A 27,840-nucleotide genomic window follows, 5' to 3' on the forward strand; every position below is an offset into this window, starting at 1 on the left:
CTTCTCCATGTATTTTATTGCCTTTTTTTCCTCTCTCTCTCTTTAAACAAGCGTTCTTTCACTACTTCAGTAAATACACAAACTATAATTGGCTGTAATGATGTAAGTGAAGCCTGGCTCCCTGTTTTTCTTAAGCAGACTCCTGTTTTGGGATCTGAGCATTCTCCCACCATGCAGCACCTCCCCTGGAGTGGTACCTCCAGGAGTGCCGGCCTTCTGGGACCCACACATGAGCATCCAAACTAGACCAACAATGTAATTTCTTCCTCCTACCCCCTACCGTACAACAGAAAGGATCCCACACAGCATTTTTCTCGTAAGAAGTCACATTGACTTTTGAAAGGGTTTTGACTGTGCGGGTGAAGGTACACTTCAGCAAACACAGCTCTGCATGAGATACACCACTTCCTCCCTACTGCAGGTATCACCGAGTGCACAAAATACTCTTAAAAATAATAATAATAATAAAAAAAAAAGTACCCACAGGTCATCTTAAAACTCACCAGCAAAGGCACCAAGATAGAGGGGTGCTGGCCTCCTATTTCCAGGCAGGGAGGAACACTTTGCTGGACAGACCGGTCAAGCTGCTTCACTGCACGTACCTCAAGCAAACATTTTATATTCTTGTCTTGAAATGCCACGTATCAGTAACAGACACAACATCTTCCTACAGGGTAAGGAGGTGTTCTCCATCTCTAATTACAATGCCTGACAGTGACTCTCAGCGGAGACTGTTGAGCTAGCACAGCATTTTCTGCTTCACGCACAGAAATAATTCTAAAAAAATTTAATTATACTCAGCAAAAGAACTAGAAACAGGGCATGCATCCCTACTCTCTTATCTGTTCTTACTAGTTTATTTACACTTTTCCTCACTTTTGTTGGCCTTGCAAAGTTAATGTAACTGAAGAACAAGATAGATTTTGGCGCTCTCACCAACGGAATTGAGAAATTAAGATCTAGTTGCAAAACTGCAATCCTGTTGATAATCCATAAGGCAGAAAGAGACCCAGCTGAGGTCTGCAGTTGGGACACATGAAGATCAATGGGGCCTGTTGAACAAGCAAATGAATCATTTGAAGTTGGTGAAAGAACAGAGTCCCACGGTGTCATTTCAGGCACTCCCTTGCATCACAGCACCCATTTGTCCTTGACCACCTGTGCTTATTCCAAAAAAAAAAAAAAAAAAAAAAAAAAAAAAAAAAAAAGTTCCATTCAATGTTGCCTACTTCAAACACTGGAAGTGTTCAGAAACATATTCCTGTCTGCCGGCAGCAGCAACTTATAACAGTATCAACATCACTAGATTTTTCCCACTTAAGAACTTGCAGCAATCTTATTTTCAGAAGCTTTCACAACATTATCCTTTAATATGAAATTCCTGACTCCCTCTTGCCATGCTTATTGGATTTAAGATGATCTTTCCACCATGCTATACGGCTATGCACATGGCTGCTTCTTGTCAGCCCAGCTGGCACGCAGGTCTATGAGCGGATGGCTCAGTCTGCTGAAAACAAAATCCCCAACAGAGGTTGGTGTGCCGCAGAATGTTCCCATCTGCTTTTGGAGATCCAGTCTCAAAAGACATCCTGCCTTCCTATTTAAAAATATAACCGGTTGCATTCAAGACTGTGGTATAAGCTTAGTGTTTGTAGTTTTTTTTACATACAGGCCAAAAGAAAGCGTCTTCCTTATGCCTAAGTGCTTACACCTTGAGGCAATCAAGCCTTTGAAAGCCCTGGGGCTGCCAGCCACCAGCAGTGCTCCTCAAACACTGAGTAGGATGCATGACTGGGTGCCCTGTGCCGACTGTACCAGGAACAGGTGGGATGGGCAGCTCCTCCTGGAGCCTTTCTGCAGCTCTCCGCCAGCTCCACCACAGATGGTTTTCTGGGAATATGGGAGCTGCCAGACTACGGTCCCTGTGCCAGATTCAGAACTGTCACACTTGTTTCCAAACAGTTTCGTAGAATAATTTAAATTGGAAAGGTTCCCAGCAGGTCATGTGGTCTAACTCCCCCCTACTCAGGGGCACAGCTACCTTCAATGTTGAGTTACTTAACTCAGCATGGGGGAAGAATTAAGGTAAAGGCACTAAATCTTACGAAGTCTAATAGCCACAGATTTTAGTATAAGGAAAGCAGCTCTTTGGACAATGTTACAGATATCTCCTTTGGATCAAGCGTGTCAGTCTCCTATTCTCTCCCCCCTCGAGTTAAAAGTCATTTCTGTGAAGAGTTGAGCCTAGTGTACATTTTCTTCCACAGTTGTGCAAGCAAAGGGAGAGGTTATGCACTGCCTTCAGTACAGGCCATGACACAACCCACGCCATTTTTTGTTAGGAATCTAACTACTCCCAAGCACGTTTGATTAAGCTTCGATTTGATAATTAAATCCCCTTTGGCACCTTTCATACCATCATTGTTGTATTATTTTTACTCACTTTTCCCATTTGTTCTTCATGTTATATGCTACCAAATTATAACTACTTAAGATTTATCAGCAACGTAGTTATCTATACTCTAAACATTGTCTCCAGGACATAGTATCACAAGTACTTGTACTATTAAAGTACACAGTCTCCTCTTTCACACCAACAGGCATGGACAAGGCATAGGATTGACAGAGCAGTTTCATAGATAAGAAATTTGGAAATACGGAAAAAAAAATCATCTCATAGAAGCAAAGCTGGAAGATCCACATTTTACTCAGCTGCCTTTGTTCCTAGTTTCCATCTCTAACAATACTTGTGACAATCATTTTAATCATTCTTAGTAGCAGGGAGATTTTACTGAACTACTAGAAAAGGGGTTTGTTGTTTCTTTTTTTTTTTAATTTATTTATTTACTCTTAAGAAAAAAAGGAAGGAGGAGGGTTTCTTCCCATAGCACTTTCTTCTAGCCAGTGGCTATTGCATTCCAGCGCAGGCTTCCCTGCTGAAGGACAGTCTTGTTTTCTGGCTGTCCAGGCAAGCACATCCCTCCCTGCCAGCTCACTGCAGATGCCTCCAGCCAGGATTACTAAGCAGCATCTACACAGGTCTGTTCTCAAAGAACATTCAACTCAAAGCAGAATATTCCTGTTTGGCAACTCAGAAGCCTGAACATGTCATCCGTTATCTCCCTCCTGCAAGCCTAAGAGATTTCCAGCTCATTTCAAGGAGGTGGCTTTATCCTGTAAAGTAGCATGTTTGGGCTGTAGGTACATCACTGCCTTTCTGGCATTATCCTAAGAGCCAACACAAATCTGGGAAACTGCAGTCACTAGACCCCAAAGCTACCTGAACTTTTAAGAGAAGGCTCTCCAGCCTTGGAGTAATTTTTTTTCCCCCACATCATCTAACAGAGGCTATTTGATGAACCTGTCACATTTTTTTTTTCTTGAGAAACTGGTTAAGTTGGTAAGACTTCATCATAGTGGGTTTGGAGAATCTCTTTGTAGTTTAGACGTGGTGATTTGGATCAGTTTTTCCATTTTACGGAACAGATTTTATAACACAACTTTGAATATATATATATTTTTTTTAACTTATTTCTCTGTTGATACATTGGCATTTGACCAATAACCATGCTGGCAACTTTGCTACAGTAGCACACTTTCCCTGTCAAGTGCTTTACAAATAAACCTTAAAATATCCGGTTGACGTTGATACAGGGAGAACTCAAGGCAGTGCCATATGCTGTCATGTCTGAAGCTACAGCAAACATTAACATCATTGCCAGGGATAAAAGCCAGTTATTTTCTCCCTCTTCCAGTCTAGTACTGGACCTTTGCTGGAGGCCTGTGGAGACCTGCAGGGTGCCTGAACTGCCACTCATAACAAGGAAGGATGGAATCAGACCTCCTTATACTACTTTTATAAAGTTCTTCAGTATTAAGTAGTTGGGTTTAATATCTGTAAGTCTCTGCTAGAATTCTGGATCCAATGTAGGAAATAGAAGGAAATGACAACTGATGGACAAGGAGGTATCATTATAGTAAAAAGCAGCAAAGAAATTCAAAACATACTTCTACTTAACTCCCCCCCCCCCCAAAAAAAAAAGGCAGTGGTTAATCGAGTAACATCATTATGTCAAAAGGAGAAAGCTGAAGATGAGCAAACTCCAGAGCAGCGTGACCATTCTCCAGGTTGAACATTAATATGTGCAACTGCAGCAATAAACATTGCAAGACCACGCTCAGAAGTGCATAGCTGGCAGCGAACCACCTACAGAAGACGATTCCTCAGCTGGCATTAACCAGGTAACTAAACCCAGCAGTGGCTGATACCACCGAGATCTAAAAAACACTTTAGCTTTCTCCTCCATCTCCTGTTTCCACAGAAATCTTGCCTCCACTACCCTAAATACAACCACCTTGAATTTCTAAGACCCCTGTGTGCCATCCAGCTGCCAAGATACCTATTCATCCTCACGTTGGTAGTATGCAGACACCATCAGCAGGATGCGGTGAGAAGACCAGCAGGCTGGTGGCAGACTGCCAAGGTGGCACGGGCCTGAGGGCAAGGTGCTACTGGTTTAACAGGACTGAGACCCAAACCTGCCACTGCTCTAGACCTCCTCGTTTCAGGACTCTCATAGGAGACTTTGGTAATAAGCATTCATTAAAAAAAAAAAAAAAATGACCTAGTTATTTCACTAATCGCATTACTTGCGGACAGCAGTCCTTTGCTTTCGGCACCCAGCCGCACCCAGGACAACAGAGCAGGATGGATTTAAGCAAATGACCGAAAATATTTTACGTTGTTAGTCCAATTTAGACTCTCCTTACTCAATTTCTAGACCAGCCAAAACTCGTTTTTATTTCACAAGTTCACACCACATTAAAAATGCTTTCAAACTACAGCCCTTATCTATGACAACTTAAATGATAAACACTTTTTCTTAGTAATAGCAAAGAATGAAGGCTTAAATGATAAACACTTTTTCTTAGTAATAGCAAAGAATGAAGGCTTAGATGACACAATCTTCAGAAAAAAACGTATGAAAACTATGTATTTTGAGTAACTCAGGGTCTGAACCATACCTATTCTTTATGTACCCAGTGTAAGAGAGAATGGAAGTGATTATCCTTATCTTAAATACACGCTAGAAACAACAAGCAGAAAAACCTGTATTTGATCCTGCTATTTATGAGTTACCACTCAGCTTTTACTCAAGTTCACATATCAGGCTATATGGATGGGCATATAGTGTTTATTAGCCCTGCCCGTCATCAACTGCTCCCAACTGGGCAAACACAACACGGAAGATAAGCAAAAAAAAAAAAAAAAAAAAAAAAAAAAAAAAAAAAAAAAAGATGATGAGCATCCCTGTGCAGATAAGAGGCTTGAGCAACTGTTGCTTAGAGAGGATAATAGTCTGCAGTGGCACATCACGTAAGGGACGTACCTTTGCAATGTAAAGGCAAAAGCCACCCCTCTCAGCAAGCGCTGCGTCTTTGGTAAGGCAAAGTGGACAGAGGCACCTAAGTCTGGTAAAGGTGAAAGCTGCTTTAGTTGCTGCAAGCTACTGGAACCACAGGTATCGGCGTCTGCCAGCACCACAGGAGACAAATCCCTGCGAGGCTGCCTTATGACCGACAGCTGAGGCCGGGGAATAAATTCGGTCTGGACTACATTTCTTCAGAATATACCCTGAACAAATTTTAGTTTCCTGAATATGAAAGAGAAACTCATGTTAAATGCAAACATCAAGCTCCTCAAAGCGTAATAAAGAAGGAAGGAATTATGCCTCTGAACTGTCCCAGGCACAATAAAGATTGCCAAGAGGGAAAGTCTAATCCACAATATTTATTGCTTTGCTAATGCCAGCATCAGGAGAATCGTATTTAAAACGGCAAGATTAATCACCCACAGCAAGTGCGTCTTTACCTAGGAAAGAAGCCGAACCTCCAAGGTTTTATTAACCTTTATGCAAGGAACAAATTGGTTTATTGCTGCCATTTACCTCGGAGAAACGCTCACGCTATCTTTAAAGGGACACTGGCCTCTCCAGCATCATGGACGCTCTGATAGGCTTTAATAAGAGCCGGTTTCATTTTTGTTTATTGCAAGTTTTGCTTTCAGACTCCAAGAACAGGCGCTTCCAGCACGTGAAAGTGTTTACTTCTTTAGCGCCTTGCCAGAAACTTCCTAGCTGCCGTCCCGGCCCTTCTGCACCAAAGATACGCTTCCAGGAAACGGCAGCGAAGAGTGCCGACAAGGCTGCGCTCCCTTCTCCCTTTTTAAACCACTGAAACGTTTTTTTCTAAAAGGAAAGAAAGAAAAAAAGTTAAGAGCCCAACATGTTAACCTTCGTTTTGTTTTGTTGTCTTTTTGTATATACGCAATGAATTGCATAAGCATGCTTAAGCTTCCACCTGCAACCGTAAGGGGAAACGCTTGCTTAAAAATGAAAGCCAAGATCCTCCACAATCATGTTTCCTGGGCCGGGAGCTTTAAAAATACACCACATTGCACTGACGTCACACAGAGCTGGCCTAGCTTTTTAGGCATTTAAGTATTATCCCCTCTGCAACATGGACTTACGGAAAAAAAAGTCTAAGAGTAAGGAACTATAAAGATCAATATTTCTTCCTCCTTAGCACACCACAGCAAATACTACTGGTCACTCCAGAGGAGGAGGTTTGAGGTGCAATCACAGTCTATCAACCAAACTAGGCATGTAAAATGGCTTAAGAGCCGGTCTTGGTTTTGACCCAATAAATGCAATGGTAGTCGATAGCGTTATCACATGCCCGGCAGCCCATCTGCAACGCCGCTGGGTCTTGGGGAAGATGGATGCAAACCGGCCCCGGGCCCGCGAGCTGCGGCCCAGGAGCAGCACCGCTTCTGCCGAGTGGAAAGAGCAAAACAAATAAAGACGTCCCAGACACCCAAAAGCTCGCAGTCCGAGTGCAAGCGCAGGAGAGGGAGGCGGGCGCACAGCGAGATGTTCCTGAATTCCTCCCCCAGTTTTAATTAAATAGCACTGGTCGCTAACAGCCCTTCCTTCCTCTCGGCAGCGGGCAAAGTAATTTCTCAATACTACAGCGCACGATCCTAAATATTTAGGCTTTAAATTGAAAAAAATGATTAAAACTGAAGTTCAGGCACCTCCCCAAGCAGCTCTTTCCCACTGTATCCCTCACCAGGGGATAAAAATAACCAAGAGCTTTGCTCAGCTGGTCTCGAGACAACACCTTTTTCTACTTCCAGTATCTGCCTCTGCGCTGAAAAGTTGCAAGCAGAGAGAAAAAGCCCCATTTAGCCCTCCCCCCCCCCCCCCCGAGATACACGGGTGTTCGCAGTTGGAGCAAATAAAGCTGAAGTACACCTAACTTTTGGGTTTGCACCTTATGATCCCACGAGCCTTTTTAAAAGCAAGACGGACTCACCTACGAAAGCACAGCTGTGGTACCAGACCCAACGCGAACGTCTAAGCTCGCTGTGCGTCGCTGCGGGCTGGGGGTTACCCAGAGCTGCTCTTAGCCTTGGTGCCTGAACTCCATTCCTCGGTTCAGCTCCTGGATTTTTGGGGAAAGTCTCTTTGCCCAGTGTGCTAACAAGTGAGCTGTGATTACAGCTATTGCATTCACTACCAGAAGGTCACTGTGCTAGAGGTAGTTCCTTATGTAAAACTGTTTTCAGATCAGCAGGGTGGGAGGGAAGGGGGAGCTGCATTTCACCAAAAACTAAACTGATAAGGGGGAAAAAAAAAAAAAAGACACAGCAGTGTTTACTCAGCAGTGTGTTGTAAGTCCTTTTGCCTTCATTGCAAAGCAATGAAAGTAGGTAGTTTTAAAATACGCTTCAGCTCTACCTTGAAATATTAATTCTAAACAAGAAACTCTATCACGTAATATCTATTTATTGTGGATTACAGATCCTGGCAGCACTGGAAAGAGTTTACAGTTAGACTCCCCCCCCCACCCGCCAACATGCCTCCCAGACCAAAAAAAGGTTTCGCTCTCCCTGAAGCCCAAGAACAAATAGTTGGCACCCTCCTGCAGGCAGGGAGCAGCTGGGCAGTTGCTACCGTTTCTCATTCCACTCTATATTACCAGCTATTAAATTATCCCAAGTTTCTTGTTCAAGCAGAAACTCCCTAGAACATTTAATAAGTCACCAAACCAGGGCTCACAGCACACTGCCCTTTTCTGTTTGGCCACCTTTGTAAGCGATATATAGATATATAAATAGAGATATATCACTTTATATATTAAAAATATGGAAATATTCAAAATATTGCCCACGCAAGAAAACTATTCAGAAGTTTGGCACAAATTTTCCAGTGATGTAAACACGTTCCTGTATTAAGGACTGTGGAAAACACCCTTGAAAACCAACCAAGCAGAAACTCTCCAGGAAAGCAACAGAAGGAGCCACCGCGCTGCTACTCCTACAACAACAACAAAATGAGAGAGTTTCCTTTTTGGACTAGCTATTTTGCTCCTTCCCTGCAAGTCAAAAAGCAGCTCTCAGGCTAGCACACTGCCCAAGCGATTACCACTGGTGGGGAAGTGCTGTTTGCACCCTTCTCTTTTGGGAAAGCTAGAAGTCATTTTGTTATTAAAAAAATATAAATAAAAAAAAATTAATGTAAATAAGTTGCATCTTCCAGCTGCAGGAGCAGCGACCACCGCGCTGAAGCCGGTTACCTGTCTGAGACCCAACAGGAAAGGCATGCTGCAGGCTCATCGTCCACGCCAGCGCCTGCGAACAACGGCATTTAAAGCCCCACGGGAACCATTTCCTCGGCTGCTGTGGGCAGCGCGCGCCTGCGATGCTATTTAACCCAGGGCTTCCTCGGCTGGGAATGCAAAGTAAACAGGGTCCGGGGCCACGGGCCGCACTCGCTGGCTCCCCCTCCACCTCCTCCTCCTCCTCCACCTCCTCCCACCCCCGTGACATCTCTCTCCGACGCAGACAAGCTCGCTGCAGGGAAATGACATCAGGTCGGGCAGTTCTGCAAAAAGAAAGAAAAAGAAAAAAGCAGCACCCCAGGACCTTAAGAGAGCTGCTGGTCGCCGCCAGGCAGCTGCCGGCGAGCGGAGGGTGCGCGTCCAGCGGCGCTGCCCGCCCGGGCCCCCCGCGCCGGCGAGCGGGGTCGGCGCCCGCCGGGTGCCGCACGTGCGGGAAAACCTTAAAAACGCCGGCAAGGAGCGACGGAGCCTCCGTGGCAAGAGAAGCGCCGCTAGAGAAAAGGGACGCCCGCCCCAGCAACGGGCTCGGCGCCGCGGAGCGGGCGTTTGGCAGGGACCTCGGCAGAAAACGCCGACGGCCCCGGCGGCGGCTTTCCAGCTCCCCTCTGGCTCACCACACGCTTTCATGCCAGCGGGCAATTAAGCCTTATAAACAAATTTATCATGTGGGACGCAGGCTGGCATTTCTTGTTTGTCCTCCCATGAGCAAGGAGTACAGCAAGTTCCACGGCAACACAGGAGATGACACTGCAGAAGGGAATCTAAATTTAACTCCCTTTTATACCTCTACTTTTAAAAGTTCAGCGACCTCTTTTTTTTTTTTCTTTTTTTTTTTTTTTTTCCTGGTTACAGGGCAGCTGCTCTCGTCCATCGCACAGAGCCAAGACCCGGCTGCGCCCCGGCCTTTAGCACAAGTTAACACCACCGTAGGCTGGGAGACTATTTGAAGTAGCACTTATTTTAAAGCACTTTAAAGCCACCGTATAAACTTGTCAGTTAAAGTAAGCACAGCCCTGTTTTTCCCCAGAAAACAAGCACGTAAGTGACTTCCTGATGGATACCAAATGTCATGAGCCAGCAACAGGATTTTCCAGCTTTTGGTTGAAAAACTCAGTATTTGCTTTTCCAATCACATGGATAAACACCAATGATATAAAAAAGCAGCTTTCTGTTTTAGTAATCTCTTCCGTAGCCTTATGCTGCCCTTTGAAATACCCGATTTTGGTGGCTGCTAGCACATTCGTGGCTCTCGGGGCCGAGCCCAAGCAGCATCCCTAGATCCCAGCTGTCCGAGGGACCAAAGGGACCAAGCTGACCCTCTCCCCCTACACACGCTCGAGGCAAAGCCTCATTCCACGATCTAAAATCAACGCACAAAGGGATATCAAAAGCTGTAACTCAGCGGAAAAGCACAAGCATCCTAGTTAACGTGTGAATTTAGTAGTCTTGAAAAGATGGACAAGAAGAAGATGGCTTGCAAACATGCAAGACTCCTCGAGAGCAGCAGTCGCCCTCTCTTGCGGCTGCTGAGGGACGGTGGCCAGTAACGTGAGGGGAATAGTCCACAAACCTGCTATAGATGACTCCAGAAAAAAACCTCTGCAGAGGTAAGAAATTATCCTCCTTAGTCCCGGCAGTTGCAGCAGTTAGCCCATACTTTATCAATCAATATACTTACAGTCTTTTCAAAACATTTCAGTTCTCCCAATCTTTGCAATTGCTTGGATATTCTGATTTATATCACTTTTCCCCCTCCTCTTTTTTAAATTCAGAAGTCCTAGCCCCTGTAATCTATCCCATGGCAATGAGCCTCATAGACAACGGCCGTGAACAAAAAGTTCCTTTCACAACTAATGAATTCAGCATCTTCTAATTTGACTTCCATGTTATTAACAAGTGGGAACAGAAGTCCTCATCTATCTTCTCACCCATTCATTACTCTGTACCCGTCCGATGGGGAAAACAAAACCAGGCCACATCCGAGCTGCTCCAGACACTCCTACCAATTCTGCTGTTTGACTGACAAGAGAGTGCCAGCAATGAAAAGTCCAGACTCCTTTGAGGCCCAAAATAGTTTTTGCTAAGAGTAACTTTTTGAGCTAGTTTTAAGGTAGTTTTGAGCCCTCAGTAATATTATTTCTACTTTTTCCTCTAGAGGAGGAACAAATGAAAACCACAGGTCCAGCATGCTTTTCTTCACAGCAGCAAAGTTATGGCCAAGCCAATGTAGTTGTAATGCCAAAGTATTCGCATAATTTATTTTGTATGACCACTGTTTCAATATCCAGATCTGCATGGCAAGCCCAAAGATCCTAAGAAGCTTTTAAATCCTTAGTCGCTGAGGAAGCAGGGGACTAAAGAGTGGAAATTGCCCTATTCAGAGATGATACCAACTGCTTCAGTGGGGACAGAGTCAGCTCTGTCCCACTAATGTTCCCAGGTTTGGTGCACTGATGTTAGGCTCCAGTTTCAGTCTCGCATGGATAATGAAGTCACTGAAAAGCCTCATCTCTGTCTCAGAGCCTGCTAGGAGAGAGAAGAGGAGGAGGGAGGGAGGGAGGATCAGCTGTTCAACATTGAATAGACTGCCTCCAGGAGGGCTAGCATGGCTGGGGTGGTACAGGGACACCAGGATGGCTCCATGCTTTTTGGCACTACAACTCTTGTTTTCCTTATGCCTGTGTGTGCAAACAAGACCTTTGGTAATGGCTCAAGAGGAGACAATCTGCTCCAGACAGGGAAGAAGACAGAGCCTGTAAACAGTAACAAGATCCCCCAAACGTGGGGTTAAGACGGTAAGCATCTGCTCTAGTTTTAGAGTCTTGTACCATGTGAGTACCAAAAATACAGCATGTGTGTGTCCCTTGGTCACATCATCACAGTACACAGTCTCATCCCCAAGCTGCCAGTGCTAGTCGGCTTACCAGCACAACCTTGATGGAGATCTTAGAAGCACCACTCTTAGAAGCACCATTTGTTTTCTCTCCAAATGACAGCAACTCGCTATTTTTAGTATTCATCTCATGTCTGCTCAGCATTTCCCTTGGGCCTTACCCTCATTTCACAGTGTTGGTGCCAGCTCCCACAAAGCAGTTTTTTAGTGCCAGAGGGGTTTATGCCAAGTCTGCCTGTCTTGGAGCCAAAATGGCAGCTGGCTTCATTGTTGAGACAGGAGTTGCCAAAGCTAACGGCACTACTACCGGGGTGACTAGCACCGATTTCAAGGTTATTTTCTTCTTTGCTCCTCCATTGCTTCTAGACTTCAGAGGGCACTGTTGCTCCAAATGACCTTCTGGGGTCCTAGGAAGTAGATTTTTCATCAGGGTCTAAGGCAACAAGCGATTATGCCAGCAGACATCATTTTAATTTACAAGTCCTCAATGAGGCAGATTCGTACTTGGAGCAATCATCTGGGATGCAGCCCTGCCACTGCTGGGCCCAACTACGACAGAAACAAGTCCACTGCAGATGAAGCAGGACTCTATCTCTTTTTACCTGCAAATGCAAAAAGAACCCACCCAAAAAACAAAGAACTAAAGATAAGGAGGGTCATGTGGCATTTCATTGCCGAGATACACCTGGAGACAGCAGTCTGAAACAGAAGAGGATCAGGGATCAGCCAAATTCAATTGCTCTGAGCAGGAAGACAAAACCAAGAAAGGTTATTGCCTTCTGCTCCTTTAGCACTCTCAGAAGCAACTCATGCCACTTTGCAGAAAACTACTCTTCAGATAAAATCTGACATCAGGTGCACGAGGCTCAGATGTCAATAGTGGGATACACCCACGCAGATGCAAATAGAGAGAAGAGCAAGTAATCTGAAGTGATGGTAGCCCTGCAACTTAGAAAGTATTTTAATACTATCCTCTTTTACTTTTCTTATGAAGAAAAAAAACCCAGAAAACAAAAAACAAACACATACTGGTCAGAAGGTCAGAAACAGCAGCCCAGATCTTCCTTCAGCAATGATGCAGTTAATTAACCTAATGAGATATGCAATTCATTAAAAACACTGTCTCATCATATAGGATTTTGCCGTGATACCTCTTACTCATACAGTCTGGTCAGATCTTTAAGTTCCTTTGTCTTTTTTGAGCTTAAGTTTACATCTTGAACAAATTTAGAAAAGCCCCAATAAACCAAGAAGTCTTGTTTTCCTCAGCTGGTTTTATAAGAAAGAGGTTCTTTTTACTGAGTTCTGAGAATTAAGTTTCTGTTTCCAGCAGAGCATCGTTTCTATATAGTCTGTACCCTTCTGTGAAAAGATCAGATTTTCTGGGAAATAATTTAGGAAAGAGACAGCAGCAGCTGTATCTTTCCCACCACACTGCCACATACCACATTTCGATAATGTTGCACTGCAAAGTAATATTCCGTAAGTTCTAATGAAGCAAAGACAGAACTCCTCTAACTGCCCTATATAGGTACAGCTTGGAGCACCTTCGTACTAGTGTCCCTGGACTTTGCACTCGAAGCTGTGCCTTGGCACCATCCCCATCGATACACGGGTTCTGGGTTGCAAAGATGACTGACTTTAAGATACACAAACCACAAATGACTAGTTTAACTGAGTCTTTTTCCTCCTAGAAAATCCGCATAGATTGGAATACAGTACTCCAGAAGTTAAAAGCCTGTCAATTAATCTGATGGGCTAGGCAGTACCTAGAGTTTTACATGATTTCTAGCATAAAACTAAACCGCTAGAGGAAGGCAGAGGCTCAGAGTTTGTGGTTAAACCCTGGCACAAATAGTAGAGGAAGTCTTTCCACTCAGCATATTCTGACTAGCAAAACACAGGAAGAGTAGTTCTCCTCTTCCAAAATGAAGAGCACTAAGGAGTCTATACATGTATCTTCAAAGAACCAAAGTGAAGAATAAAAGGAAACCACAAGTTTAACTATTAAGAAAGTTCAATACCACAAGCATTTAAAAGATCACAGCACAACAGTATTAAAGACTTCACTTTTAAATCACTAAACAAAACACTAAGTAAGAAAGCAATCTGATCTTAACTTCCACTTTCAGAAACTTTAAAGCATGCATCTTCTGGGAAAAACCACTTCAGAAAGCCTCATCTTAAAGGCACTCTCATATTTTCAAATTTGAGTAAGTGTGATGGTCAGGAGCTCTCTGAGTATTCGGAAGAGTGAAACATGAACTCCTCTCTTTTCGAAACACTAGATTATCAGCTAAAAATGAGGAAGAAAAACTGACACAGGATATATTTAAGTGCAGATTCAAGCTTGAATTTATTCATGTCTATGAAACAGCAAGAAATATCAAGATCTTAAAGGCCAGTCTTGCCTCCGTTACAACGCTGGTTCTGCCTCGGCTCCTATCTTTACGGAGAAGATGGGACAAGTTCCCCCAAAGCCCACGTGCTTTGTTGCTCTGCACTTTGAGGACTGCCTCAAACAAGGCAGGCCCTGGAAAACGTGATGTGCCTAAAGCAGAGAGCTGCCAGATCTAGGTTTCCAGGTACAAATCAAGTTGGTTCAATTGAAGTGTACAAGGCAAGAGTTCAGCACCTCTGACTACCAGCTCCTCCACTCATCTGCAGTTCCCCTTTCTGTAGCAATTTTCCCTGCACATAAAACAGGGTGACAGAAAGTCATTTGAGATATTACAGCAACAGGACTCTAAATACAACTAATCTTTACTCTGTGTGCTAAGCAGTATTGATAGCAATTACCCAAATATTTCCTGTGCACTTCAGTTCATCTACAGGCAGCTCCTTGGACAACTAGCAGTTATGTAAGAAGTAACAGGCAGCTAAGAGGAAGCTATGTCTGAGTGTCACATTTCAGCATCAGCCCTGGTATTACGTACTTTGTGCTCTGCTCAAGCATTAAAAGCATTAGCAGCACCTCGAATGACAGCCGGTTTCTAAATTTCAGCGATGCACCCACAAGCTGAGCAGTTTTTCCATTCCAACGGCAGATGCCTTCAGCACTCTGGTCTCCTACCTGCATGATATCCATAGGGTTTCCCCTTAGGTATACAGGTAACGTACGCTCCACTTGTGTGCGCAGGCATGCTTTATTTAATACAGTTAAACGCCCAATAATTAAAAACTCATTTCAGCTTTATCTCGGGAAGAAACGCTGATCAGTATAACCTGCCTTTATAGGTATTATCTTATCCCAACTGCTGTAATTTCCATTAGTGCTTGTTATTCTGCTGGCAGATAAAGCAAACACTCCCACAGCCATAATGGCGCTGAAGGAGGACAGGGTGACCCCACCGCCTTACCTGCTTCACACATTTCTCTGTAGAGTGAGGGGAAGGTTGGGGAAAAGAGAAGGCTTTGTGCTTAGATTTTCTTGGCTTAGTATCTGGCTTTCAGACATGCATTTGATCTAGAGCAAAATACCAGCAGCCTCTTTCTTTTGCAATCATTCTTTTATGTTCTCCCATAGCATAAGCCAGCTAGTCCAGCTGCATTAGCGTAAGGAAAATAGGTATTGAGATCATGCTTCTTCAGACCCAAAACCAAAACAACTAAACCATACCAAAACTTGACAGACATCCCTCCATTTCCCAGAAAGGTAATTGTGATTAATGTGCAGTAAAACAGCAAGATTTTTTTAAGAACCCTGTCATGAATCAGTTATTTATTTTTTCTCTTCAAAGTGAACAATACACATTTCCTCAGTGCTCATAAAACTCAAAGACCTGTGGATGACTGCTGAATGAACAAACAAACTCTAAGGCAAGGAAGTCTTTTCAATTTTTAGAAATATCCACTCCTGACATATCGTAAGCTCTTAAAACAGTATTTTCCCCCTGAAGTGGGTAACTTGGGGAATAGGAATTCTGAACATCTACTTTAGAAAAACAAGCCCAACCCTCCTGTGCTGAAAACAAATGACAAAATTTCCCATGGATTTCATTGCAAAGACCAGACCTGCAATTTGCAAAATCATCAGACCACTGAAAGAGACTTCTTCCAGGTGACAATGCCTCCAAAGGGACATAAAGAACTTGGGGAGGGACAACAACTTTTGCGAGCAGGATTTAATTACAGCCTGGCTATTGAAGCATACTCTTTTCAGCACTTGTTCCTTAACAGAGGCTTGAAACAGTCAGGACTGTTCAGACATGAAAGACGCAATCCCAGAGGCACTAGGCTGGAAAGGCTTCTCGAGAAGTCACTCAGTCAATCAGATTACTGAGAAGGACTTGTTGTACCTAAAGCATCAACATTTGTCTAACTCGTTCTTAAAAAGCCTGCGCTCAGCAGTGATCCCGCTGCCTTGGCAGGCAAGCTGTTCCAGTGCACCGTGTTCTTTAAAAACAAGAAAGTTCTTTCCTGTTAACATTAATTCAGGCCATTATTGCAAGATAAGGGAGTAATTTTTGTTCTTCGCCATTAAAAACAGGCCAACTGATCACTGTTATCTTCTTAACAACACAGCTCTCCTGGAAAACTTATCCATTCCTCTATAAGCTGTTTTGAGAAGACAGGTCTTTTTCAAAGACCACAGGGATTAAATCTCTCGATTTTACTGCTCTTTTCAGTCTACAACTATAACACATCTTAAAATGTGGTGTTCAGAACTGTGCACATCACTTACCAATATGCAGCATTGCAAAGTATCTATATTTGACACTTCTATTACTACATCCTAAAAGATTTGGTTTTGCAGCAGCTGCACCCAACTGCTGATACATCCCAACTCCTAAACCCCCTTTGTTTGACTTTCTTCATCTAATGGTATGCCATGATTTTTCTTACGGACCTTGGTTTGAGGCCTTCAGACCAAATTCTTCTTCTGCCTACAAAAATACATACAACCCTCCAGCTGCATGTTAAGTGCACTGTCTCCCACGCTGTTAGCACAGCAGCAGAGCAGACCCCTCCAAGATCCCACAGTAACCACCACAGACTTTTCTGAGTGTATACGTCAAATCCTCTATATTACCATTTCAGAACACAGATCCCTGCTCCACATCCTGTAAGCGATGAGCTTCCTCACTCAGATCAAGCTGAGTCAGCTGAGGCTGTTCCTGATAAAGCCACACCGGTTACTTCTTTATTTATAAACACAGATGTTTATAAATTGGAACAAATATAACTTTGTTCCAGTACTTTACTGAAGACTGAGGTTGGGCTGAGTGTAATGCAGAGAGGTTTTTTCCCCCCTCCTCCTTTCAAAGAGGAGGTTATACAGCAGCCTGTTCTCTGCTAGCCTCAATGAAAACTGCTAAATTTAGAAACTGCTATGTCTACATCAACAGACCCTAATGAATTCACCATTTTTAACCTTTCTTTCCTTATTCTCTTCCTTTACTTTGACCTCTTTATATTTAGTATGCATTTTAATCAGCATTGGATTACAACTAGGAATTTGTGGTTTTGGTTTTGGATCCCCCCCGCCAAGGCACAGAAGAAAGAGCAGACCCAGACCCTTTCAGTCTCTGTAGTAGCTACTGAGTTAACTGCTTTTCACTTCCCCTGTTAAATTACAGATTAATACCGTCCTTAATTTTTACCGCTAATGCCATATTTGCAGAACTTTTTCTTATGCCTTTGAGGGTTCCTTGCTAGCTGCAATACAACTATTGCACCAAATGGTGCACTACATAAGCAGCAGAGCCTTTAATGTCCTTTTGGTGTCCCAAAAGAGATTCCGAAAATGCTCTGGGGACTCAGTTAGGAACCCAGGTCAGTAATGGAGGTAAATCAAAGCTTTCCCATTATCGAGCACCGTGGTGCAGGTTTAGTTTTCTAATGCAAGTCGCTACGCAGCTCACGTGCACCCTAACAGAAAAGTCTCCGGGCTTTGAAAGCCATTATCGTGCTTTAAGAGCGCTACAGCGTCGAGCAGCTGAGCCTCTGCACAGCTCTCCCGCACAGCCCTGCTGCTTCCTCATTAATGCAAAGCATTGCTGTCAGATTGCCTGCAACTGCCTTTAAAATGACCCCGAGGGATAACCAGATTTCTGAAAACTCTGCGAACGCATGGCAAAACGCTCCTTTCCTAACGCCCCAGGAGTGGAAGGACGCACCGGTGGCTCCTCCGGTCTATAAACTGCAACTCGCCTGCAAGTCTCTTTGCTGGTTATGGCAGCTCTCACCAGATTTTCCTTCAGCTCCTCCACTTTTTGTGTCTCTCACCTAGACGATAGCAAGAAATCTGAATGTATGCAGACACCAAGGCTGTCACTTGTAAGTTATATCTTCAGGTATGAGAAATGCCACTTAAATCAGGGATTCAACAGAGAGCCTGACTGCTGAATCAGGTTCAAGTTGCTGAAACCTGATGACTGCCAGACCTACCTGCCAGGTCTATAAATCCTGGTATTTTGCAAAGTAATAGTGCAATTTGAAATACAATTTGCTTCTGAAGGACAAGTTGTTGGCCTAGAGGTTTTGATTTATTTCTGAGTGTTGCCCCAGCCTGGCTGACTGCTCAAGCAAGGCGCACAGGTGCCCAGCTGCTGATACGCCACTACGGACACCAAAAATTCAGTAAAGGCACAAAATGCTAATGCCAGCCCAAAAGACAACTTACAAGAAGTACAACACAGTCCCTCAGAGCTGGTTTTACCTGGCTTAAGCCTAGCACCAAGCAGAACTTTTGCACAAGAGAGTCATTCTTGGCAAGAAATTACATGGGTGGTGAAATGTCTCAGAAATCCGGGCATCTTCAAGATGCCAGCAAAAATACAAGAATTTGACATCTAGAAGGAAGGACACTACCCAATATATTTCCCAACACATTCACATTTTGAGAACTACAGCAAAAATTCATTTTGTAATAATTCCTTCATGAGACAGTTGAGCTTTAGTGATCTAGAAAATTGTTGATAAATCTCAAGAACTGAAAATATTCTCTGCCGCACATTCTCATACCTTTCCAGGGAACCTTGATGTTCAGAAGAACATTAAGTACGTTAAACATTTTGCGGACTGTTTACAACCTAATGGCTCCAAGCGTAACCTTAAATGCCATTCTACCAAGGTTTGCCACATTCAGCAATTCTAGCAGAAGAGTGCTAGAGCCTTCCAGGTAGACCTCTGCTATGACTCTTACTTTAGTTCTGTTCAAGCAATTTCACATAAAATAGTTAAGGTATACTGATATCAGCAAAATGCTGCTCAGTATCCAGCCTGTGTAAAACTCAAGGTTGCACTATTAAGTAGTAATATTATTCCACAGACTTGTAGTTGGAAATGTCCACAGGTACAATCAAGGCTGAAAATCCAGCCTCAGTGCTTATTTAAACATTATTTCATGCTTAAAACTCATTTTTTTCAGGAAGAGAGATTTTAAAAGAAATACTTTTATCCTTCATTAGAAGACGAGGGGGAAAGGCATATGGTTCCCACTGGGTACACCTACCATAAATCAAGTCAACTTTCTGGAAGCTTACTACTGTATATACTAAATGAAAACAAAGCATCTCTTATGACTTCACAATTAGAATTAAAAGGCAAAAAACTGCAGGATTTAAGGTTTTCATAATAATGTTAGTTTAGCCATGTTATACATCCTGAAAGCTTAAAATATTTATATATTAAGGAGGAAAGAACATTACAATCAAAGTTAATACTTATGTTAAAAATACTCATGGAAAAATAATCTAGCTGTTTGCTTTCCAGAAGCTGCTATTTAATCTTTTTTACTTTTTTTAAATTAGAAGAGGACTTTGCAGAATTATAAACAAAACAAAGCTCCATGTGACTTTCCCACATGTAATTTTTTAACAGCCAAGTGATTTCCTCTATCCCATTCCAAATGTTTGCATACAAAGGGAGTGTTTGCCAAGTTTCTACTAGAGTATATTTTAAGCCAAATTTATAAAACCAAGAAAATAAAGATTTTGTTAAAAGCCTTTGATCAGAGATAAACCTCATAAGAAAAGTTAAACTGTGAAGGGAAGCAAAACTAGAAAAACAAAACAACACAACCCACGTTTGGCCTTCAACTTGCGAGGGATGTCAGTGTAGCAGTACAGAAGGCGGGGGGAACAATGAATACCAAAATTAGCTTGACTAAGGTTAAGAGCAGTATATTTAGCCTTCCTGCTTCTGCATGTGTTCTGAAACATGAAAATATTCATTGAACTAACAAGCAGATCTCACCCAAAAAGTGAGAAGAGAAGGGTTAAGAGAGCATCTCACTCGTACTCCTTTGGGTCCAACTGGCAGATGTGGTGTACGGGAGGATCGCCTGGTCTGCTGCCATCCCTGCTGTCTTTGCTCCCACCACAGCAACAGCTCCTGAGAAAGCCCAATATCCGAATGGCTTCTGCTCTACCTGTCTTATCCAGAAGGCTTAGGTAGGTGACCCAAAACCAGGCCTCCAGCTTTCTCAAGGCTGAGACATCCTGCCCCATCTACAAGGAACAATTTGGAAGGGAAATCTGAGCAGCCCTTCCTGGCTGGAGGAGGCAGCAGGCAAGGCTGAAGCATGCGTGCTGGGATGAGAGAAGGACGCCTCTGCCAGAGAAAGAGGACGAGATACAAACTGGTCTTCACCAGAACACGTAGGGCAGCTTCATAAGGAAGAAAAGAATGTCACCTGCCACGTAACATTAAGATTGCTGTGTTAGACTGCATGCGCCAAAGTAGAAATGAGAGACATATTCTTCCCAGTATACCAGAAGATATCTCTTCTGGTCTGAGCTGCAGCACAGCATTCATTCCCACTGACCTCACTTTTCCCCTTGGATGAGGAACACACCCACTCTATCTTGATCAATGCAATCTCAAGAAGTCCTTCATTGCACGGAACGGCTCAGTAAAGCAAATCTGGCAGCCTGTCAGAAATCCACACTAGGACACCCTGAAATGCATGTACTGTAAGATTTGGTGTCGATCAAACTAATATCTAAATACTTCTTTGACACCAGAGGTAGGAAAGCAGCAGCCACGGACCACTGACAGCTTGCAGTGTCACTTCACAGGCCAGACTGTGTCATGAACACATAGCACCAAAACTTCTATTAACACAGACCATGCACATCAAAAGGGTTTAAAAAGCCTATTCAACCCTAACCAGAGAAGGTGCTCTCTGGTCCTACTTAAAGTTGGAAAGGAGAAGAGGAAGAGATCTATGAGCCAGCAATGTGCCCTTGTGGCCAAGAAAGCCAATGGTCTCCTGGGGTACATTAGGAAAAGTGTTGCCAGCAGGTCAAGGGAGGTGATCCTGCCCCTCTACTCAGCCCTGGGGAGGCCTCATCTCGACTACTCTGTCCAGTTCTGGGCTCCCCAGCACAACAGAAACATGGAGCTGCTGGAGAGAGTCCAGCGTAGGGCTACGAAGATGATCAGAGGGCTGGAGCACCTGCCCTAGGAGGAACGGCTGTGAGAGCTGGGCCTCTCCAGCCTGGGGAAGAGAAGACTGAGGGGGGATCTTATCGATGTGTACAAGTACCTGAAGGGAGGGTGTCAAGGGGACAAACTCTTTTCAGTTGCCCTGTGTGACAGAACAAGAGGCAATGGGCAGAAAGTGAAGCACAGGAAGTTCCGCCTGAACGTGAGGGGGAATTTCTTCCCTGTGAGAGTGATGAAGCCCTGGACCAGGTGGCCCAGAGAGGCTGTGGAGTCTCCTTCTCTGGAGATCTTCAAGGCCCGCCTGGATGCAACCCTGTCTACCATGCTGTAGGTGACCCTGCTGAGCAGGGAGGTTGGACTAGATGATCTCCAGAGGTCCCTTTCAACCTTACTGATTCTATGATTCTATGATCTATCTTTATTAACGGCAGTCTACTTCAGCCATGTTTTATGCCTGCACACCTCCTAAATTTACAGTTACTTCCTGTTGACTATTATGTTCTTCTGCAATCTATTTAATCTATTTTCAAAAGACAGATAACACTTTTTGTTTTTCTTTTTTTAAGAAAAAAGAAAGAAGAAGAAGAAAAGATAAAATCTGGTCTTTTTACAAGCACAGAACCAGGACTCAAAATGATTTGTGTTCCGTTTTAAAATTGCACTGGACTTCTCATCTGGCAAAGTTACAATTTCATGTTCTTTGATTTTCTATCAGCAGAGTAAGAATAGAATTTACCATATCAGAGGCAGTCATTAATTCTTGTAGATCACATCTATTATTTTTACACTATGCAAAAGACTTCACGTTTTTAATGCTAGTTCAGTATATTAGTGTTTGTACATGTATTAAAACTAACAATATTCAGATCTAAAGTTAAATAAGATATGACAAGTTTCAGAATTGGACACCAAGATATTTTAATTTCCCCATAACGAGGGAAAATTAATACAGATCAAGTCATCCTATCTGTGCAAACTAACAATTGTTGATGATAACCATATTTTTAGGGCAAATCTCCAGTCTCCAGTGAATTATCAGAGAAAAATGTGGCAACTCACTCTTGTCCTAGACCAAAGATTGAACACATTAAGATTACTATGTTCTTTTTCACTCCTGCAGTATAGCAGGACAACTAAAAGCATACCTCAATCTAAACATGAAGGATTTCATTGTTAACTACAGTAAATAAACCCAGATTTCAATTTTCCCTTCTAACTTCTCAATCTTGCCATGACTCAGTTTTTTAAAAAACTGAGGTTTCCTTTGCGTTTCAGTAACTCTCCTCTTTTAGTCTCCAGCACAGAGATGGATGGCAATTTATGAAGGTTTCCAGCCATACAGAGAGTTTGGCTGATTTCACAGCTACAAGCCAAAAAACAAATCAGACTCTTAAAATCCAAACGGAAGTTGTTTAGCAATACTCCTTTGTTATGCCAGAACCTTAATATTGCCATTATAAAGCAAATCGGCATTCAAAAGGGCAAAAATAAGCTCAATACTTCTGACATATTTGATTGTAACAGAATACTCTAAATAAAAAGTAATAAATATGACGCCAACAGTCTCCGAGATAACCAGGGAACTGGTAGCAATGAGTGGCATCAGAATGAAAATTAATGCTCTCATAAATTTCTCCCAAAGTGTCAGGGAAACAGAACTCCATATGACTAAAGACTGACAGCTCCCTCCCCACTCCTTGCAGTAATACACACACATTTGTAAGACGTACAACATTAGAATCTGTTACAAAAATGTCAGTGATAACTCAAGTTTCCACAAGCAGTATTTTTTAATACCATAAAATACCTTTTCTTCCCCTTCTCCATACCCCAAAAATACTTTTTGTACTTGAAAATACAGACAAAACTCACCAATGATTTCCCCATGGCACTAGATGCATGGGAAACTATGCAACAACTTTTGGGGTTGGGAAGCCAGCTCAGACAAGTCGGGAACACAAAGAAAGAGAACACTTGTACCGGCTTCAACATCTCTTCTTCATATCTTGAGGTCTCTGCTAACAGATTCTAACAACCAGGACACCCGAATTCATACTTCAGCATCTTCAGCTTCCTTCCTGAAGGACTCCAGCTATTGACTCCTGATAAGCTGCCAATCTGGTCCCTGAAACAAGCCAGAGAGCGTTCAGGAAACATTCAGGAAAAAAAGTGGGAAACAAAAGGCAGTTGCAGGCAGTTCCCAGCACGCAAAAGAACAAGCCAAATTCACAAAGTTTTCTGTATCCCAACATACCTCAAGGAGATTGCAAGAACTTCCCAACTTCAGAATAACGAACCAACAAGGACCTTAACTGCAAAAAGCATGAAAGCCCGTATATCCAAACAGAACTATTTCAAGCTCTCTTCAGACTAGGGAATATACAGCCAACGAGTTAAACTAATGAGACTCACTTTGTAGTCATAAGTACTAAATTTTGCTCTAAACTGAAGTCCACACTTCTTGACCACAAATCTGAAATCAGAGGCGAGATTTAAAAGTGAAGCCTTAGACAAAGATTTTGACAATAATGCTGGGAGGAAAAAAAAAAGAGAGAGAGAGAGAGAAAGAGAGAGAGAGAGAGAGAGAGAGAGAAACTAACCAAAAGCATTATACAGAAGAGCTGCTACCTGGAAGAACTTTAAAAATACTTTGTCCAGAAGTATTTCTGTTACCATCTGAAATGTTCTGCTTGCATTTGTAATATGCAAATCTCACTCTTTTCTCTTCAAGGCCTATCTCTTCCCATACTTGCTTTAAGGGCTCCTGCAATTTAAAAGCCACACACACACCACTAAAAACACCCCAGACTAAACTAATGCATGCACTTCTTCACTCAGAAGGGTCACCTTTCTGCATTACATCATATGCAGCAGATCACACAGTCCTTAAGAAGACTCTACTTTTATGCTTCTAAAGTACCGCAAATACTGACAATCACATACAGATATTAAAATTAGTCAAACACGCATTTTTCAAGCATTTCATTTTTTACAGACAAATCTGCTTCTAGGTTTTATTCAGGGAATTATGAATTCATGCTGAAAATAATAAACACTTTGGCTGTAGTTAAAGCAACTAACTGTAAATCTTGATGAAAGGTATTAGGAATATAAAATATCCATTACCTCTTTGGACGAGATTTGAACTGGTGACCTAATGATGTGACACTTGATAGTTCTTTAACAATCCTTTGATCACAGAGATTTGCATTAGCAAATACTTAAATCCCAAGAGATGATACTTCCTGGGGAGAAAATACTAGACAAATGAAATCTTCAGAATTAAAAGATTCTAGATTTGTGCAATTCTAACACACAGCAAAATATAAAGAATGGTCACCAGCTGTTTTCTATGAGTTTTTGGAAGATCCTTATGTTACAAGCACATAGTTTCATATCAGAAGTCACAGCTCAAAAGCTCAGCATTTGCTACTAGATTTGGGAGAATAAAGCAAGTCCAAAACCTTTAGAAACATGCTAAAAATCAAGACACATTTTGAATCCAAATGGACAAATTACTCCCCCCGAGTCAATGCATTAAAAAATAAGATTTTCATAAGCTATGCATCAACTACATCATACCAAATATGCAGAGCTTGGCATCTAGGATCTCCCCTACCAGAACTTTTGAGACTTTTTGTAATCCATAGACCTTGCATCAATATCCTGGTGCTATGCCAGCAGAGGTAGGTGTAAGTCCTGATGAGGCAAGCACAAGTTCTCACCTGGTTTCAAAGAGGCACGAGCTGAAAGCAGCAATGAAGTGAAGTGAAGCATCCTGTAATATTTTATTAGGTTGTAAAAATTTCACAATGGTACATCTGCCAGAGAGGCAGATAGAGCCAAAAGCACAATTAACAAATCCCATCAGAGGGCTGAGGCTGTTTAACATTTTAAAAGCAGCACTGTATATGTGCAGGTGCTCCATTTTGTCTGAGAGTCTCCACACAAAAAATTTCCTGACCAGCAGCAATGCCTTTAATCTCCCTGATGAAAAATATTTCTGCCTCGAACAGCCATCAGTCCCTCTCACTGCACACATAAGTAAACTCAACCGCAATTGTGACTGCTACTACAAAAAGACTCTCCAAAAAAGCATCTGTATGAACACCTATCTGCCTGCCCGGCGGTGCTAGTCCTTTTGTTAGATTTGTTTTTAAGCTACAAATGTACTTCAGATGCCCTGTGCTTGTTCACCAAACATACCAGCCAAAAGTCTTAAGTCATTCACACGAAGACAGCGGTTTTCTCCAGTTTGTGTCCAAGAAACACATAATATGGAACTCACTGAGAAGAGTTATCTATCAAAATTCATATTAAAACAGTTTCAAGAAAGGAAAGAGATGCAATATAAATTACAAAAACAGGTGAAAAGTCTTCCAAAAGCATCACAGATCACACTAAAATCTTTTAAGGGTCTAGGAAGTGACCTGGTATCATAAATATCCTTCTTATTAACCCTTTTGCAGCTTTTGACCTCTGTCGTTGCTAAGGATGTCTGCCAGAGCTCGCCAAGGAAAGCATGAGCAAGCAGCTTCAAAGGCAGAATGACGTACCTACAGCAGTAAACCCTAATCCACGCAACTGAAATTAGTCATAGAAAATGTCATTAGAAATTCTGAAACAAAACATGGATCTGAAGGAATTAGCAGTCATCCCAAGATCACGCTGCAAATCTTGAGCAACATTTAAATAACAACTGTTGTCAGGGATAATAAACAGGAGAGTAACATTAACATCTCTCACAGGAAACCTTTGGGAGATGGAGATAGGGAACTTGGCATCCAGGTCAGTCTAAAACGTGACACACTAGCCGTGGGTGGTGGCTTGGCAAGGATGAGAGGTGCCAGGGAGCACCCCATCTTCAGCCTCCAAAAATTCAAGTACGTGGACCACTAACAATTATGCGACTTGGCCATCTGAAACACAAAAGCAAAGCAAGTAGCGCTTTGTAGATCAGAGTAGCACCATGCTTACCATGTGCAGGGGCAGAGGGCGAGTTTCTGGGCAGTCTCCTGGGAAGCGCAGCATTATTCTTTCTGCAGATCATAGCGCTGTGCTAATATATGTAACCTAGAGAATCTGGCAACTGCCCAAGTGACCTCCTTCGCTAGCCTTGTATAAAGCACATGGCAGTAATGCAGAGGTCAGGATTTTTGAGGCAATTCTCCAAGGGGACACAGTTAATGTGACTTTCAGAAGTTCCCTGTGTTTCTTGCAATGTAACTTCCTGGACAACAGTGCCACATATTTTCCAAAGACAAGACCTAACACAAACTACAATTTTACACAGCCCATGTAAAATTCTTTTTATAGAATGTATGTTTTAATTTTAGGACTGATTTTCTAACCTTATAGTTCAAGACAACCTTTCAAAAAAATAAAACATGTCTGCACATAGGGTCAGGATGCCTAGCTACATCCTAAAACACCACTTTGTTTAAATGAGCTTCCCTGGTGCTCTCACTGCCAAAGAAGCTTTATTAGCAAGTACCAAGCATGCAATTCCTGATCATTGCAACAGATAAAATAAAGCGAACACAAAGACTTGCAGCAGGAAAAGGAACCTAGCAGGAAGAACAAAGACAACCAGCAAGGCAAGGAAAGAATACCGTGAGAGAAAAAAAAAAAAAAAAAAAAAAAAAAAAAAAAAAAAGGCAGTCGGTCATCATCTAAGCGCTGACGAAATCTGCTCCTGATCAATACAGAATGAGACCGTAAGGTACTAAACTACTGATAGTCTGATGACAAAGAGCATATTTTCCCTTTGATCATTCTCCAACATCAGTGGAAATCCACAGTAGCTCAAAAAGATATCAAGTCTTTGAGAGATGAATATCTAGCTTAGCACACAGACCATGAATGGAAGCAGAAATGAGTTCCTACCCCTCCTCCCCAGGCCCGTGACTATCACTTCCATTTAATGAAGTCTGAGTGGTCAGATTTCACTGACCTCCCTCCACTTTCTCTCCACCAGAAACCAAGCTCTTCTTTCCTTTAGGAAGACCTCCACCCCTGTCACCAAAAAGAAAAGGAAGAAAGGAAATCAAGTAAGGTGCTAGGTGTTGCAGCTTACACGTGGTTCACCATGCCAAGCAGAACAGCGCAGGGCTGTCCAAATACATCAAAAGACTAGAATGGCCGTGTTATCTTTCACTAACCATTGACGTTGCCATACAAGTCTTTCCTCCCTTGCAGCCTCACAACTTCTGCAGCAGAGCCCTGCAAAAAAGCAACCTCGCAACAACAAGCAGCTGTAGGATAATACCAGAAGGTTCCCAAACCCAAGGTCGTGGCAATTTCAAGTCAGGCTTAGGAGTGGAGAAAACGGAAATTGCTTATCTAGTATCTCTGCAGAGAAAGGACCAAGACACTTGGTCACCTGGTACAGCTCCTCTGAAACCTGAAAAGTAACTTGCTCACAGACCCAAAGAGAGCTGAGCCTTCGTGTCGTTTCATCAACAGCAGGACCGTGACCAGTCAGCACAGCCCCTTTGCTATACTTAGACAAAAAAGAAAAAGAATCAGGGGAGTCACAGCATTTCACACACTGCTCAGTCTTTAGAAAGATGAAAGCAGAAGAGGGGATTTTCTGCTTAAGTAGTTGCACAAAAGTTCAGAAAAAAAGAACTGCAAGCTTTTCTTCTGTGTTTAGGCAGAGACTTTTTTTCTGTATTTCCAGTGTTGCAAAACAGAACACAGAAGCAAACAAACCTACTTTGCCTACGCAGCAGTGCCAACCAGAAAAGCCACAAAAGCTTGTATAAATATGTGCACGTCCCTAAAACCAGATGCACCTATCAAAGCATTATTTAAAGTTCAGTCAAGCTGAGGGCCTAACTGAACTCTCCATACTTGCTGTTAAGAAC

The 27,840-nt window shown here is 42.7% G+C and overlaps 1 protein-coding gene across 9 annotated transcripts in view; it reads right to left on the reverse strand.

Annotated features, from left to right (window-relative positions):
• Window positions 1-27,840, reverse strand: part of WBP1L (WW domain binding protein 1 like) — a 57,465-nt gene that overhangs the window by 16,441 nt on the left and 13,184 nt on the right. For 2 of the 9 annotated variants that reach the window (XM_062580109.1, XM_062580104.1), the window contains exon 1: window positions 8,641-8,831. The exons of 1 other annotated variant lie outside the window; for it this stretch is intronic. In XM_062580109.1, the coding sequence (XP_062436093.1) occupies window positions 8,641-8,680 (40 nt within the window). In that variant the 5' untranslated portion in view covers window positions 8,681-8,831. Of the gene's footprint in view, window positions 1-5,948; window positions 6,249-7,377; window positions 7,507-8,640; window positions 8,835-22,843; window positions 23,097-27,840 lie in introns of those variants that run through there. 6 more of the 9 variants (XM_062580105.1, XM_062580103.1, XM_062580107.1 and 3 more) reach the window with 6 other exon arrangements.

The sequence above is a fragment of the Rhea pennata genome, chromosome 7 (genome assembly GCF_028389875.1).
Source record: "Rhea pennata isolate bPtePen1 chromosome 7, bPtePen1.pri, whole genome shotgun sequence".
Classification (NCBI taxonomy): domain Eukaryota; kingdom Metazoa; phylum Chordata; class Aves; order Rheiformes; family Rheidae; genus Rhea; species Rhea pennata.